At 49.9% G+C, this 17,065-nt stretch overlaps 1 protein-coding gene across 1 annotated transcript in view; it reads left to right on the top strand.

Moving 5' to 3' along the window:
• myt1la (myelin transcription factor 1-like, a) overlaps positions 1-17,065 on the top strand; it is a gene marked incomplete at its 3' end in the record, with an annotated part of 51,920 nt that overhangs the window by 19,673 nt on the left and 15,182 nt on the right. Inside the window, exons 3-7 of the mRNA XM_076993128.1 lie at positions 4,490-4,604; positions 6,454-6,508; positions 6,764-6,797; positions 8,268-8,330; positions 15,614-16,077. Of these exons, the coding sequence (XP_076849243.1) occupies positions 6,454-6,508; positions 6,764-6,797; positions 8,268-8,330; positions 15,614-16,077 (616 nt within the window). The remainder of the gene's footprint in view (positions 1-4,489; positions 4,605-6,453; positions 6,509-6,763; positions 6,798-8,267; positions 8,331-15,613; positions 16,078-17,065) is intronic.

The raw sequence follows: 17,065 nt of genomic DNA on the forward strand, positions 1-17,065 counted from the left end.
TTGTGAAGGACTGACACACACACGCACACACACACTCGTACACACCTTCTTTCAAACGCACATGCAGAGTAAGGAGTGATCAGCTTGCAAACTAAGGAGTTGGCTCCAGGCTTTCTTTCCAGACACTACTTGGGAGTGTTGGACAGGCAAGTTCACGGAATGAGTCATGAGGTGGGAGAGCTGTTATTTTTACCACACATGCGCACACACACGCACACCACAGACGCACTCGCACACGGCACACGGACGCACGCACACCGGCCGCCATACCTCCCCATAATCCGACTGGCTCGCCGGAGACGGATCCGCAGAGGCCGACGTGAAGCAACACCTCCATTAGAGTCCAGCACAGACCCCCCCTCCCCCCCAGCACGGTGACTCAGCGAAAACACACCGCTAATTATTCATTACAGCCAAATGCCCCTACACAACATGGCAGCACGAGCCTCCAAGCACACATTAGAGCTTATTCCCCATCACCACGTATAGGTACGGTGCATGGAAATGGGGTTTTAACAAGATGAGTAATTTTTTGTCGTCCTTTCATAAAGGAGGGAAGTTGGATAAAAATGACACATTATTGCGTGTAATTATGGAAAGGCCGCAAGCCCATACTCTCTCTGAGTACGGCGAGAGGGAAGGAGGGAGGGAGGGAACGAGGGAGGGAGGGAGCGAGGGAGCAGAGAGGGATCCTTCCTTAGCTGGTGGTAATTAAAGCACGTCCTTCTCGGTGGGATGCTGCCGAGGTCTGGCTGATTGCTCCGTGGCATCTCCGTCTCTAAATGCGCTGCGACTGAGGCAGGCAGGAGCGGTGGCGAGCCGAGCCGCATGCTGATTAAAATCCTATTTCCTCCCCATCTCGGCCCAATCTGGCCTGATTTGCCTCGCTGATTAGGACTCGCTCGTGACGAACCGGGAGACACAATCAGGAACGTGGAGCCAGGCGCCACCACCCGCTCCAGCAGAGGCCCCGAGGAGGGATCATTTAAATGCCTGGCACACGCTGCCAGAGCCGGAGGGAAACGCGCCTCCGAGGGCAGCGCTTCCGTGGCCAGCAGGGGGCGGTGTGTGGTTCAAACCTCCTGCAGTAATCCAGGCTGAGTGTAGACCCAACACCAAGCTGAGAGTAGACCCAACACCAGACTGAGATCAGACCCAAACCAGACTGAGTTTGTACCCAAACCAGACTGCGCATGGTTCCAAACTGAGACCCAAAACTGAGAGTGTTGTCCTTCGGTTAAAGGCCACAAAGTCAATACAAACGCATGCAACAGCTCATTCATCACGCGCACACACACACAAATCCACATGCACACACACAGAGTGTGTGCAGGTGAGGCGTGGCGAGGCCTGCGGGCTGTTGTCGTCCAGGGAAGGTTCCGTAATTAGCAGGTGTGCCGTAAAAGCGGGCGGCCCGAGCATCGAGGTGGCCGGCGCTGCGAACAAGCCGAGCGCCATTTCCACCTCGGTTATGCGTCGTGGCACGGCACCGTTTCAGGTTCGTGTGGAGTGCAAAGATGGCTCTTTGTCATCCTGAGAGCACTTATACGAGGAGGCCTTCGTCTCGGGCGTGTTTGTTGGTGATGAGGAGGAGTTGGGTGTCGGAGAGGAGGTACAGGGGGGCTGCGATTTAAGGGCTGCCACTGTGTATTGATTCTGCTCCTCAAACGTCCTTGGCTGAGTGTAGCAGAAGGAATCTGTGGTGTGTTCACAGGTCTACCTCCATAGGTTGAAGGCCTATATCTACCTGCGTTTAGATGTGATGGCATGTTGAGAGGATTGGCCCGAGTCATGTTAGGCCGTGGCCTTCCACTCTTCCACAAAGCCTTTCTTTATCCAAGTGTTCTCTATCTATCCATCTTTCTCCCCCCCTCTCTATCTCCATGGATGCAGCATCTCAGGAAGGTTTCATCTTCTGTCTTTGTGGGAGAAAAAACTTCTAGCACCTCGGTTGCCATTGACAACGCGTTGGTCAGATCTCCTGTGGTTGCCAGGCATCATTAAGGCTCGGTGGCATGAGCGTCTCTGCGCGCGCAGGCCTTGTGCACAGAAACGGCAATTAAAGCTCCCCTCATCCTGATGGAGGGGAGCGACACTGCAGGACTCAGAGAGGAAATGGAGTTCTTGGGGAGCTGGAGAGGGAGATGATTGGTTCCCACCATGGAGGAGAAGGCCCTCGTGGATAACGTCCATTCCATATGCAATCTACAATGGAGGAAGCCTCCTCGTTTACACAGCGGCCATCGCTGTGCATGTCTTACTGGGATTTACAATGTTCCAGTAGCAAAAGTTCGGTTTGGCCATTCTTTGGTCGACTTTCTTTTTCTGTGTCACCACAAACTACCTCAGTGCACCAGGACAGACAAGTACATCCAGTGCTTCTGTGTGTTTGAACCTCACATTCATGACTGTTGCCAAAACAGACTCATATTCTGCTCTAATTTCAGCTGTTCTTTCCCACGCCGGCTCACGCCGACAGCCAGTGTTCTCGTTCTGATCTCAGCTTCCATTACTAGTCATGTGGCCAGTCATGAAGAGGTCTGTTGATCATGTCCTGAGAGAGAATGAATTGAGAGAAAACCCCATTAGCTTCAGCCCACGGCCCTGATGTCTGCTTCTTGCTCGTGCAAACATCTCTGAATTACTAAGGGCCCATGTGCCCACACCCTCACGCACGGAGCACACGCTGAGACACGTGCGCTCGGACGCCCAGGCACGTGCGCCTGCCGACTCAGACCATCTGACGCAGGTGGAGGTAAAGTCCAAAGCTCACGTCAAGCATCCATTGGAGCTTTGCTCCAGAGCACAGTCACAACCGATCGGACCTCACACCCCAGCACGGGCTGTCCCCTCGGGTGTCGAGCGGCAGCTGAAACATGGCCTTCATGTTGAGGCTTGCTTTCATCGTGGCAGTGTGAGTGCACCAAGAAAAAGAGAGAGAGTGACAGCTCAGGACACATGGACGGTTAAGGGCGTACGGCGAGGTGGTGCCATCTGAGGTGAGGACGTGAGCTAGCCAGCCAAGCAAATTTTCCCGGTCACACCACATGAATGTGTCGTCCGCTGGTGTGACTCGCAACACTGAAGAAATACAGCCTAGAAAAAGATTTGCTCGACTTCGTTTTAAAAATAAGGACTTGGATCTGTACAATGAGAGAGCCTTTTCTGCAGGACTGTCAATGAGAGCAAATTCAGGCGGCAGAGATGGCCTGAAGAGAGAGATGTAGCTGGGTGGATCAACTCCACCTGCAGGGGAGACGTCGTGGTAGCACTCCGAACCCCTCGCAGCCCAGCTTTGTTCCGGGGTGGGCACGCACAGCGCTTCGCCCCGACACACTCTCGGGATCCGCTATCCTCTCTCACATGGTTCACTTTTATACGCACAGGCCACATTTGAGTGAGCAAGAGCGACTGGGATACCACTGAAAGGAAAAAGCCCCAGCGTTTGTCCTTCGGACGTGGGAACTCGTCGGAGAGTCAGACCGGCTCAGCAGCTGGTAGGACGGGGAGGAAGTCACATGCGACAGGTCTGCGGGGGAGCGAGGCTCTCATGGGGAGACTGCGCTTTGAGCCAGCGAGCAGAACGGCTTGAGGCAGCAGCCCCTGCCTCTACCTCTCTATCATCTACCCAATAATGAGAGAGAGAGAGAGAGAGAGAGAGAGAGAGAGAGAGAGAGACAGAGAGAGAGAGAGAGAGAGAGAGAGAGAGAGAGAGAGAGAGAGAGAGAGAGATGGCACAGAGCAAAAAGAATACACAGGCTGCTTTGGGAAGCTGCATGCCCCACTTTGTGCAGGGGAGCACTGTATCATATTATATGAGACAGATGGGGGGTTGGCAGGAATACCAAACAGTCAGTGTTCCCCTACGTAAGGCCAAGCCAGGCTGGCCAGCAGAGGCTGACGGAGCCCAGGCTCATCTGCATTGGTTTGACCTGGTGGAAAAAAAAAGCATATTCTACATTCAGCATGAGTGATGTGTCAATGGAGAGAGGTTGTGTGTGTGTGTGTGTGTGTGTGTGTGTGTGTGTGTGTGTGTGTGTGTGTGTGTGTGTGTGTGTGTGTGTGTAAGAGGGTATGTGCCATTCACAAAGGCTGCCTTTTCAAAAGAAATGAATTGGACTTTTTTGTTGTTGCTGAACAGCTTTCGGGGCACCTCCCCTGGCCTTGGTACCGAACAACACAAGCACATACACACAAAATCAACAATCTATTGCAGTAACAGGATTTTGTGTGAAATACACAATATTAGTGTTGGCTCATAGGATGGATGAAGTAAGAGGGTATAGTGTGTGTGTGTGTGTGTGTGTGTGTGTTTGTGCGCGCGCGCATGCATGTTTTACCCAATTTCTCATAATTGATGTTCGGTTAAGTATTTTTTATTATTACACACAAAAAATTATATTTTGCTACATGCTAAAGAATAAACTGACCCATATCTGATTATTATTCACGGTGAATCACCTGTGGATTTATTTATTTTTTTATCTAGAAAATGACTTTTGAGGAGGAGCTCTGAACACAACAACAGGGACCATTCTGCCACAGCCCAGAACAGGAGGAGAGCTTCAGCCACCGCTACCCCACCCTCACTCAGCTAATCTCAGGTAGTGCTACCCCACCCTCACTCAGCTAATCTCAGGTAGCACTACCCCACCCTCACTCAGCTAATCTCAGGTAGCACTACCCCACCCTCACTCAGCTAATCTCAAGTAGCGCTGCCTCACCCTCACTCAGCTAATCTCAGGTAGCGCTGCCTCATCCTCACTCAGCTAATCTCAGGTAGCGCTACCCCACCCTCACTCAGCTAATCTCAGATAGTGCTGCCTCACCCTCACTCAGCTAATCTCAGGTAGCACTGCCCCACCCTCACTCAGCTAATCTCAGGTAGCACTGCCCCACCCTCACTCAGCTAATCCCAGGTAGCGCTGCCCCACCCTCACTCACCTAATCTCAGGTAGCGTTACCTCATCCTCACTCAGCTAATCTCAGGTAGCGCTGCCTCATCCTCACTCAGCTAATCTCAGGTACCGCTGCCTCACCTTCACTCAGCTAATCTCAGGTAGCACTACCCCACCCTCACTCAGCTCATCTCAAGTAGCACTACCCCACCCTCACTCAGCTAATCTCAAGTAGCACTACCCCACCCTCACTTAGCTAATCCCAGGTAGTGCTACCCCACCCTCACTCAGCTAATCTCAGGTAGCGCTGCCCCACCCTCACTCAGCTAATCTCAGGTAGCCTGCCTCACCCTCACTCAGCTAATCTCAGGTAGCACTGCCCCACCCTCACTCAGCTAATCCCAGGTAGCGCTGCCCCACCCTCACTCACCTAATCTCAGGTAGCGTTACCTCATCCTCACTCAGCTAATCTCAGGTAGCGCTGCCTCATCCTCACTCAGCTAATCTCAGGTAGCGCTACCCCACCCTCACTCTGCTAATCTCAGGTAGCCTGCCTCACCCTCACTCAGCTAATCTCAGGTAGCCTGCCTCACCCTCACTCAACTAATCTCAGGTAGCACTGCCCCACCCTCACTCAGCTAATCCCAGGTAGCGCTGCCCCACCCTCACTCACCTAATCTCAGGTAGCGTTACCTCATCCTCACTCAGCTAATCTCAGGTAGCGCTGCCTCATCCTCACTCACCTAATCTCAGGTAGTGTTACCTCATCCTCACTCAGCTAATCTCAGGTAGCGCTGCCTCATCCTCACTCAGCTAATCTCAGGTACCGCTGCCTCACCTTCACTCAGCTAATCTCAGGTAGCACTACCCCACCCTCACTCAGCTCATCTCAAGTAGCACTACCCCACCCTCACTCAGCTAATATCAAGTAGCACTACCCCACCCTCACTCAGCTAATCTCAGGTAGCACTACCCCACCCTCACTCAGCTAATCTCAGGTAGCACTACCCCACCCTCACTCAGCTAATCTCAAGTAGCGCTGCCTCACCCTCACTCAGCTAATCTCAGGTAGCGCTGCCTCATCCTCACTCAGCTAATCTCAGGTAGCACTACCCCACCCTCACTCAGCTCATCTCAAGTAGCACTACCCCACCCTCACTCAGCTAATATCAAGTAGCACTACCCCACCCTCACTCAGCTAATATCAAGTAGCACTACCCCACCCTCACTTAGCTAATCCCAGGTAGTGCTACCCCACCCTCACTCAGCTAATCTCAGGTAGCGCTGCCCCATCCTCACTCAGCTAATCTCAGGTAGCCTGCCTCACCCTCACTCAGCTAATCTCAGGTAGCACTGCCTCATCCTCACTCAGCTAATCTCAGGTAGCACTACCCCACCCTCACTCAGCTAATCTCAGGTAGCACTACCCCACCCTCACTCAGCTAATCACCACAGAGAGGTTTCCACTTATATGTGAACGTTATATGAATGGAAGGCAAGCGGGAAACGCGAGCCTGTCTGGTGCCGTGCACTGACGGACGACTTTCTTCCCCAGATGGAGGTGGATGCGGCCGAGAAACGCCATCGAACGCGATCCAAAGGTGTGCGAGGTACAGCAGGAAACCGAAACGAGCTCCTTCCAGTCTAGCAGCTTCGACCACTTCTTACCCACAACCGCTTCGTATTTGGCCTCTAATAAGGAAAAATCACTGCTTTCAGCAGAGCTGTAGCTACACTATTGATTTCACGAGCAGACTAATATTGATGGTGTTACTGATACGATCGGGCAACATAAAATTAGTATGATATAGTATGATATTGATGTTTGCTCTCGTTAATTGTCTTTTTTCTTTTTCTCTTCTTAGTTGCCGTGGAGACTGCAGCGCAGGAGCTGTTCAGGTTCGTTTAGATGTGGCGGCAGGGGCCGTGAAAACGGGCCCCTCTACACGACACTTTCCGCGACTATGAAGTGGCTATAATCGAATGATTTTCAAGGACAAATAAATGCATATAACCGTGGCAAATTCACACAATATCCAAGATGACCTTTTTATTTTCCACGCCTAGTGAAGGAGTTTCAACGAGAAGGCGCGTGACACACTTCGCGCGCGGCAGAAGGCGGCAAGCGAGTAATTTCGCTAACCGATATCATTCCGTGTGATTCATTCTCGCCATGGCTACAATCTATAAATAAACCTCCTCTTTTAATTGCCTTTCGTGAGAGCATATGATTCTCCCAATTAATATTGGTAAATATGCCCGTTCCCCTAATGAAATCACGCGTGGTAATAGAAGTGAATGGACTGCTCTTCCCTGAGGCGACAGGGAGATTTCATCAGGCCCCGCTTATGCAACTCCAGCCGCGGTTCCCCGTCTTGGCGTCTGTTTAACCACGTAGTCTCCCTCATTACGAATCCCGCAGTCCTAACTGAGAAAGTATGAAGTATTTTAAATTAATTAAATTTATTTGTTTCTATTAAAGAGGCCAGGAATTGTTTTCCGTGAATTACACGACAGTGGAAATAGAAAAGTCATTAGAGACCCCCCCGGTCTCTAATGCCCTACCAGCACGCTCTGCTACTGCCTCCGCGGACGGATCCTTCTCTCTGGCCAAAGGCATCCATAATACCAATAACGGATGGGTCGCTAGCCTCGATCAGACGCCGGCCCGAGGCCAGCATCACTTTGTGGAAAACAGAGGAATTGCTAGTAATGGCCAGACGTCTAAGATGTTCGTGTGTAAGACCAAGAGCTTGATCTTGAGTTGGTGGATTGCCAATCAGAGGCAGAGATATATTAGTTTGGCTAAAAATAGAAAGTGGAGCATTTGCTGAAGGCTCTGAAGGTGATGCATGGCAGTGTGCTCTAGACAGTCTGTGGTGGCAGAGTGAGGGGGAGGGGCTAACGTACACAGTATGACTGCATGTCCTAGCAGGTCAGAGATTCCAAATCTGGCCGTGTTTCAGCTCTTAGCTAGCTGAGAGTCTAAATAGAGCAGGCTGAGGCTCAGGTAGGAAATGTGAAATATACGGCCTAGTGCGTCACCAAGCTGGAGGATACAGGAGGCTCTGTAAATCTGCAATGAAGCGCTGTTTGTGTGTTTGTGTGTGTGTGTGTGTGTGTGCGGGTGGGTGAGTGGAGAGTGTGTGTGTGTGTGTGTGTGTGTGCGTGCGTGCGTGCATGTATGTGGTGAGCGATGTGTGGGTGGAGTGTGTGTATGTGTCTGCGTGCATGAGGGCTGGGGTAAGTGTCTTGAGTGTGTGTATGTGTGTGTGTGTGTGTGTGTGGGTGGAGTGTGTGTGTTGATGCTTGTGTATGTGTGTGCGCGCATCAGCATTCGCATTAATGCCTTCCTCCTCTTGTCCACAGCTGTCCCACACCAGGGTGTGACGGAAGTGGACATGTGAGGGGTAAATACGCCAGGCACAGGAGGTAGGACCCCCAGACTGCCAACCGTGCTCACCACAGAGCAAACGAGATCAAGGTCAAATTCCACCTCCCAGCAGGAAGCCTGTGTATTAGGAACTAAGCATGATGTGTCCTTACATTCACATAGTCAGCACTTCCTCCAGGTATTGGTTAACTTATTTGGGCCTTGCCAAACAGGCCCCATAAAGAACAGAAATACACGCAGGGTGTCTGGGAAATCCTTCCAGGATGGAACTTTGCCTATTCCAGAGTTCTGTTCATCTGAATTTACTCAAATAGCTATTCTAATTGCACCCTTTTTCAACATGACGTTTTTATAACACAGTGTTGTACACAGGCCTAGCTGTCTCGATTTGCTTTTTCACTCCCATGAATGCTTATTCTTCACCTCTGATCACACAGCTATTACACTGCTATTGTGCATCACTCTGATACACTCACTGCATTAGCCATACATTTATAGAGTAGCGATGTGTAAAATAGCTGTAGTACTCAATACTCAATAGTACTCAAGTGGTCCTACTGTACTTACATGAAGGCCTGATTTGTTATAAATATATTCTAACAATGTAGGCATGATTAAACGTAGAAAATTTATTGTTAATCGGCTATCAATTTGTGGGTGGGACAGAGACCAGCTTGTAGTGATATGAACTTGCCAATGAAGAGGAACTCTCCTTTGCAGTAAGTTTGCTGTGGTTGTTTTGGCATGTAGATTGAAGCACAGTTAAACAAATTCTTTCTACACTTATAGTCTGTTTGCCCAGCCAGTCTTACTCTGACTAAATTAGGTTTCTCAGGTAGCCCTACACTGATAAATTCCATTACACATCTGAACAAAACGTACTTCTGAAATTCAGACGTTTTCATGCACATGAAAGCATTTAGTTTTATATCATTCTACATTGGATTTAGTACTGTGCTTTCCAATGTAGTTGGATGAATCTCATGCATTTATGTGCAAAAATTCCAAAGCAGTACCTTTGTACTAGTAGCATTCTCTGAGAAAAATACAGAAAATTTCAGTGGGAATTCAAAGTGGAGACATTTCTGTCGGGTGTGTCCTGCTAAAACGGATATGGAGGCGGGGTTGTGGGTCTTTATTCTGATTGGTCCCTTCTGTTGACTCGAATCTTAAGCAGACCCTGAAAACTGCTATCCAATTAGCCTGTAGCCTGCGCCACAAAGCCAGAAAGCGACACAACCTTGTCTCCCTTGGTAAAACAGAGGCTGCTGATAAGTTAACGTGATGCCGGAGCACAATGGCTGGCTATTGTCTGACTAGCCGCTACGCTCCGACGCTTCTGCGCGCCTCTTATTAGCATGTTTCAGGAGCGCGTGCGAGTCTGGCATCATTAATATGCTAATCAGCTCGAGGAGGGCTCGAGGACCGTGCTGGTTGTTTCCTTCAGAGCTTATTTTGTTGTTCTTGCTTGTCTTTTGTCCTTTACGATGGGGCCCGAATGCTACTTGATCCCAAATTACTTGCGCAACCTTACCGTCGACACTCGGACAAAGGCAATATATTTATTTCTTTTCCTTTCTGGTAAGGGGTGATTTCAGTGCAGCTAATCGATATAACTAATTCATTTGCATCACGTAAAAAGACGAATGGCATCTAAACACGAATCCCCTCTGAAGTCGTGCCCAGTGAGACAAATGAGAAGGGTCCGTTGGCTTGACACGCCTCTCTTTCAGTCGGACACGTTTATGCCATGTTTAAGTATGCTGCTTACTCCTGCGAGAGAAGATGTGGGAGAAGAAAAGCCAAAAGAAAATGAGAGGAAAGAGTGATGGATGCGTTTTCTGGTGTCACCGTGTGAACCGCCGTTCGCAGCTGTATTTCCGCAGCAGCCGAATGACGCCTGAGGCAGACCTCTCACTCAGAAGGGGAACTCGCACGTGCGGTCGTGTTTACGAGATTGTGTGTATATGTGTGTGTGTGTGTTTGTGTACGCACCTCTGCTCGCATGCATACTTTTAGAGTGTGCGTGCGAGCTCGTTTGTACGTGTGAGTCTATGTGTGTGTGTGTTCAGTCACACTCCCCCCCCCCCCCCCCCAATACCAAAGGGGGGGGGGGGGGGGGGGGGGGGGGGGGGGGGTTGGGCGGTGATGATATTCATTCGGCGTGTCTAGATGGCCGGCGTATACGTCGGGAGCTCCGCAGGAACGCCGCCGCTCGACCGTAACGAGGACACTGTATCACCTGTACAGTACACGGCATCTGCTGCGCCCTAGCCAGCCGTTACGGAACCATGATGACAAAGCAATTGCTGTTTCTGGCTCTCGCTGTGTGCGCGCAGGGTTAGATCATGCCAAAAGGTTCTCTTCCGTCTGGCGAGGGACTAATCTATAAAGCGGGGTGTCTGCATTATTCATTCTAGCAGCCTAGCAGGGCCAGACACCACCGGGCATGTCGGGCGCTAAGGACGTCTGCGTCTTGTGAGCCTGAATCCCGGTAAGACTTTTTAGCGTGCGGATATGTGAACGTGTGTAAGGCTGCGGCTGAAGTTTAGCAGTTTCTACGCAACGTATGAGAGGAGACAATAGAGACACCAAAGATACCGTCACTTTTAACATACAGTGCATCTTCATACATAAGTCAAGCATTGTCATGTGTAATTAAAGCAGTGTCACGTGGAACTTGGTGTCTAAACGATTCATGGACTTGCATGCACATTATTGGATCTTTGTGAAGCAAAGAAGGTGCCCAGTAAGAGGTGTAGTGATGGAGACCGGCACAGGGGGAAACTGCAAGTTGCTTTTATGCTGCGATTTGAGTCCTTGTTTATTTAACCATGTAAAGAAGTGGGAAGACTATTGTTAGAGCCGCCCACTTGAGTAGCGGACCCTGTGCTCTCGGAACGGCTTCTCTACAGTTCACTGAAGAGGCTTCCTCTGGTCGTACTGGGATTTAATGTAACCTCCACCGAGGTTAGCCGGGAAGGGCTGGTCTGGCCACGCAGTCTAGGTGTGACTGCAGAGTTTATAGCTTGCTTCAGTTATCAGCTGTGTTCCGTACTCTCTCTCTCTCTCTCTCTCTCTCTCTCTCTCACTCTTCCATTTCTATCTCTATAGCTTCCTTCCTCCTTCCATCTTTTCCTCTCATTCCAGCTCATTATTTTCCCAGCCCTACACTCCATCCCCATCCTTCCTCCTCCCTTTCATTCTACCTCTCCCTCTCTCCGTCCTCCCTCCCTGTCTCCATCTCTCTCCTCCTTCTCCGCTTTTTCTGATGGATGACTCACATGGAACTGAGCCTGGAGCTGTATAATTCAGAACCTGACAGGTAGCACTCACTAAAAGGATGGGCACTGAGCCAAGAGCTGGTGGCGAGGGCTAGTGAGTGGTGCAGTTATGACCCTCTCTCTCTCTCTTTCTATCTCTCTCTCTCTCACTCTCTTCCTATCTCTCTTTCTCTCTCCCCCTCCCCCTTTCTCTCTCTCTCTCTCTGTATGTCTCCCTTCCGCTTTTTCTCGACACCCCTCATACACCCCTGTCCTCTCCTCCTTCATGAAAGCTACGGGCTTTTATGCCTGTTTTTTTTTTTTTTGTCCTCCGCTGGACTCTCTCGCTTTTGTCCCTGCCCGACCGAGGTAGGGCCCGAGATTTGCGGAGCGGATGACACGAACCAAAGGCCACAGCACGGGCAGGCGAAAGGTCCCACTCGAAGCTCTGAAAGAGGAAGGCCACGCGAGCAGAACGCATGCAGATGGAAACACGGCACCAGAAGTGTAGAAACAGGCCGTGAAAGCCTGAACAGACAGGGCAGAGAAGGACTACTAGCCAGCACACCTGAAGAAAGCTTGAAATTATGAGCAGGCATAGATACAGGCATCTAATTTACAGTGTCAAGCAGTAATTTACACCTTTCCATGTAGCGGGGAGAAATCATGTTTGTGTGCTAGTTAGTTACTAACCATCAGCACGCCAGCAGATGGGCTCTGGACTGTGTGGGAGGCATATGCCATCTTTTCCTCCCTCCCTCCCTCCCTCTCTCTCTCTCTCTCTCTCTCTCTCTCTCTCTCTCTCTCTCTCTCTCTCTCTCTCTCTCTCCTTCCCACTTTCTCTATATCTTCCTCTCTGGGTCTAGAAGATGGAGTCTGTGTGGTCTGTTGGCTTTTCTGCTCTACGTTTGCTATACATGCAGAGGGCTTGTTTGCTATCTGTGACTGGTGTGTTTTTTTTCCCCCGAACCGTTTGTTCCACCGAGAAGCCCCACCAGATGTGTCCGGCGTTTGGACGAACCACGTACGGCATACATACTTTGGCGTGTGTGTTTGTGTGTGAGTGTGTGTGATCACCTGCTGCATAGGTCCCTAGCAAAGCCCTGTGTTTTCAATGTCTGCCTGATCCTCCAGCCCGGTCCCCTGCCCTCCCCCGCTCTGCCTCAGAACCGCTGCGGTCCGCCGCGCCGCTGTCTTTTCACCAGACGCGCACGTTTTCCCGACACGCCCCGTGCCAGGCTGTGTGCTGCCCTCCCGACCGAAGCTTCTGGGGGGCTCGCCGTGGCCGAGGTGGGGGGGTCGGTGGCGTGTGGCGGCCCTGGGCCGAGAGGACGAGGCCGTGCCGGTCACGGCAGCCGAGCCTCCGAGACGGATGGAGGCATCCGGAAAGCCCGGCGCTCCACCGCATCTTTTGTTCTGCTGTTTGAGCGGGTGCAGCGCAGCGGGAGGATGGAGGGATGGGGGATGGAGGGATGGGGGGGGCTCTGTCAGACTCCCAATCACTGCTCGCTCCCTCTCTCTCTTCCCTCTCTCTCTTCCCTCTCTCTCTCTCGCACGCACCCTTCCTCTCGCTCTCCGTCTCTGTCTGTCTGCTCGAATGGCAAATCCCGCTCCGCAGGGGGAGATCACCATGGCGACGGTGCCTTGCTACGCATGCCTGTGGATGCTGCAGTGTGCAGGCGCCGAGGCTGTGCGCTCCCATGGCAACCGGCCGCTGGCAGAGGCAGCTCCGCGCGGCCGAGCTCCGGGACGCGGCTCGGGCCGTCGCAACGACGGCCACCGGGACGACAAGCTGAAAACACTTCGATAAAAGCGTAGACCAATTAAAGCTGAGAGAAATAAACAAAGGTGACATGTTTTGGGAGCCTCGTAGGAGCACTTTATGACACAGGCAGGTTAAATCTTTGATTTTTTTTATTTATTTATTTTCCTCAGAAAAGAATTTGCAAATATTTATTAATGTTTCCCACACTTGTGTAGGCTAATAGGCTAGGCAGTATTATTGCGTAGATCCTATGGAAATGATCAAACAGAATAAGCCCCACATTTCTTTCTTTCTTTTTTTTTACATCAGTAGAGTTCATCAGAGCATTTGTCCGCCAGGAGCTGTCTGTGGCTGAAGTCATTATTTCTCTCGGCGGCACTGAAAGGCTCATGGAGTCTCTCTCTCTCTCTCTCTCTCTCTCTCTCTCTCTCTCTCTCTCTCTCTCTCTCGCTCTCTCTCTCTCCGTAATTACAGCAGTCCCACTCAAACCCTGCCTGTACTGCTCCCTCATTCAAATGTGGTTTAATTACCTGTGGAATTTTAATTGGCGTGGCCTGCCAGTGGGAAACGCGAAGGTGTCCAAGGTCACTCCGAGTGGCTCATGAGCGCTCTCACCCACACAGGCGCTGCTGGCTGGCTGCCCACAGACGCACCGCACAGATCTGGAGCTCATATGTTCTGCGCGTGTGGCATACGTAAATGAGGCAGCTGAAGACAGACGCTGCATTGGACATTTTTAGCTATTTGAGATCTTTTTTTTTTTCCAAGAACACTACACGCGTATGGAGTTTAATGTCTTTAAACGTATCGCTCCGAAAATTGGTTTCATGAACTGAATGGAGCAGTTTAGCCAAAAGAAAAGGAAAATCCACCTCCAGCTGACCACCGAACAGTGGTACTAAATCACATTTATAACAGGGGTTTTAACAAAATGCTACTTGTTCTGCTCTGCATATGTGGGGTAGATTGTGCATTATTCACAAAACTAAAATGAATACTTTACCCATTACATTATCCTGGAATCTGATGCTGGTCCTTCAATCCGATGGTGCAATTTGTGGCCATTACGATGAGGTTTACGGTACGGTAGAGGTGCAGCTAACAGCGGTACACATGCATCTAGGACATTTCACAGGCTCTTAAACACCGTGTGAGGTGCTCGCATGAAGAATAGGACTCTAAACATCCTAATGGTACAAAATGCCCGTGTGGACTGCACCCTACTTCACCTTGCCACGACTTGCATATTTATGATGGCCATTTGTTTTTGTAATCACTGCCGTTTAGTTCCGAGAATCAAAAAAACTCACTAGCTAATCTGGTTTCCCCATTTTTTAGATCGTCTGCTCACATTGTTTCGCACTCAGCCCTTCGCGTGTAGTTATCAAGTGTATATATTCTCAGAAATTCCCGGAAAAGCTTTATAGTATAGACCTATAGACTAACTTTAAGTTCCTTTTTAAATATTTAATAGGCCACATTAAACTAGGTCAATAAGGTTGTGTGGTTCATTACTGTGGGATCCATATGAAAATGGACGTGAAGGAGCTATAGTTTAGGGATGTGGTTGCCATAGCAACAAGTCCTAATACGTTTCACACACGTCCTCTGACTCCAGTTACGTGTTTTATTCCGCTTTGTTCAAATGTGAACACGGACAGGTGTACGACTAGGTGTGCTGTACTATGGCTAAGTGGCCCTAACAGAGTGCCTGTCTAGCATAGAAACAGAAACGTGAGCTTGGACATGGGATCCTCCCCAGCCGGCATCTCTGCAAGGGAGCAGAAACTTTCACCCCCTTGACAACCCACAAATACGCCTTTTCATGTGGAAATGTGGTAATTGATTTTCTGAATTCCACATTTAAACCATGCATAATTGCACATGCTGTTTTGAAGCAATTATAGTGGAATTTCTCAACAGCTAATGATTATTAAGGGATTTGTGTAATTGAGCGCTGTTTGAATGAGCTTTGCTTTTTGCATTTTGGAGGTTGACTATTGCAAATGATGCTGGGCGGTTTCAGAAAAGTGTCGTCTTGGGGGAACATAGTTCAAACGGTGCCTGTGTTTAATAAAAATGCCAGTAGTTATTTATGCTGTGCCTTTAAACAATTCAAATATTTTTCAGCCTCTGTGGGGCTAGTTCTGATGCAGACACGCCAGAGCCATTTAACTCTAAAATGTATTGCATTCCGTCACATTCAAAGAAGTTTTTTTTGTTTGTTTGTTTTTTTTTTTTTACAATGACAGTGAAAAAACTCCTTCCTCTGACTTGTGTGTGCCTTGTGCAGTGTCTATGGGTGCCCTTTGGTTAAGAAGAGGAAAATTCAGGAGAAGCCCCCACAAGAACCTGCTATCAAGCGGCGGCCATTTCTACCCATGCCTGATGGCCATCCCACCATGTACGAGAAGTACAACGCGGACGCTATAGACGAGGGGGAGGAGAGAGAGCAGGAAGAGCTAGAGGAGGAAGTGGAGGAGGAAGGCGAGGAGGGAGATGATGAAGAAGAAGAGTGCTCTGAAGACAATGAGGACCCTGGCGAGGAGGAGGAGGAAGAGGAGGATGAGGAAGAGGAAGGAGAGACTGAGAGAGAAGAGGGAGAAGAGATAGAGCAGATGGAGGAAGAGATAGAAGAAGATGAGGAGGTGGTGGAGCAGGATGGAGATGACGAACAAGAAGAGGAGGATGAGCAAGATGAAGATGAAGATGAGCATGAGGAAGATGAAGAATATGAAGAACAGACTCATCAGCAAGGTGAGGCCTACTCTCTACTGGGCTGTAAAAGAGACTTTTCTGTCTCTTTACCTCATACTTTTCCTTGATGCAACCTCGGAATGCAAACTTAGGAGTCATCATAGGAGTATGTAGAGTTGTCTATAAGAAATTGGAATGTGTGTGTGTGTGTGTGTGTGTGTGTGTGTGTGTGTGTGTGTGTGTGTGTGTGTGTGTGTGTGTGAATTTGGCAGTATTCCTGATCAATGAATGGGAAATTTTAAAAATGGCTTTGAGGTTAAAGGACAGAATATCAACTATAAGTTATATTTTTATATCTGTACTGGGCGAATGAATCGCAGTCTGTTTTACCCCATTTCAGTGGCCATAAGTAGTTGGACAACATCAGCTGTTTCTTGGCCAGATCCCTTGGCCAGTCATTGTGTCATTGGTTCTAAGAGAGTAGAGTTAATTCATTATTGTGCATTTGTATCTGGGTTCTGTTGCTGTTGTCTCACAAAATGTGTCTCAAAGAAAGCCAGTAAGACGCCACGTTAGACTTACAAGTTCAGTGAAAACGGGGCACTCAGGTCACATTGTCACATAGCTAGGGTTACTCCCGTCATTTAAAAATATTAATTGGAGTCTGTTCCAATAAATGAACAGGCTGGCCTCACTATTAGTCTTATTCGTTCATTTCTTAAATGGTCCGTTTTGGTTCCGGTCCATTTAATTGGCTCGGTTGCGGCCGGCTCCTTCTGCAGGGTGCGGTGGAGGAGCGGGGGGTAGGGAGCATGCGTGCGGTCCCCCTCTCCAACTCGGGAGAGCAGCAGATGTGACATGTGACTGCTTGCTTGCTGTGCCTCTCGGCCTCGTTCTCCCCGTCCCTCAATCGCTTCTGACAGCGCCTTCCACGGCGCCGAAGAGAGAGTTCTTCGCTTCGGCCAACGCCGCGCACGCGCTAGCACGTTTGCCGTTCGGCGGGAGGCGCCTCCCTCCTCCCCCGTGAAAGTGGGCTCCTCCTGAGGAT

Source organism: Brachyhypopomus gauderio, unplaced genomic scaffold, assembly GCF_052324685.1.
Source record: "Brachyhypopomus gauderio isolate BG-103 unplaced genomic scaffold, BGAUD_0.2 sc104, whole genome shotgun sequence".
Taxonomy (NCBI): Eukaryota; Metazoa; Chordata; class Actinopteri; order Gymnotiformes; family Hypopomidae; genus Brachyhypopomus; species Brachyhypopomus gauderio.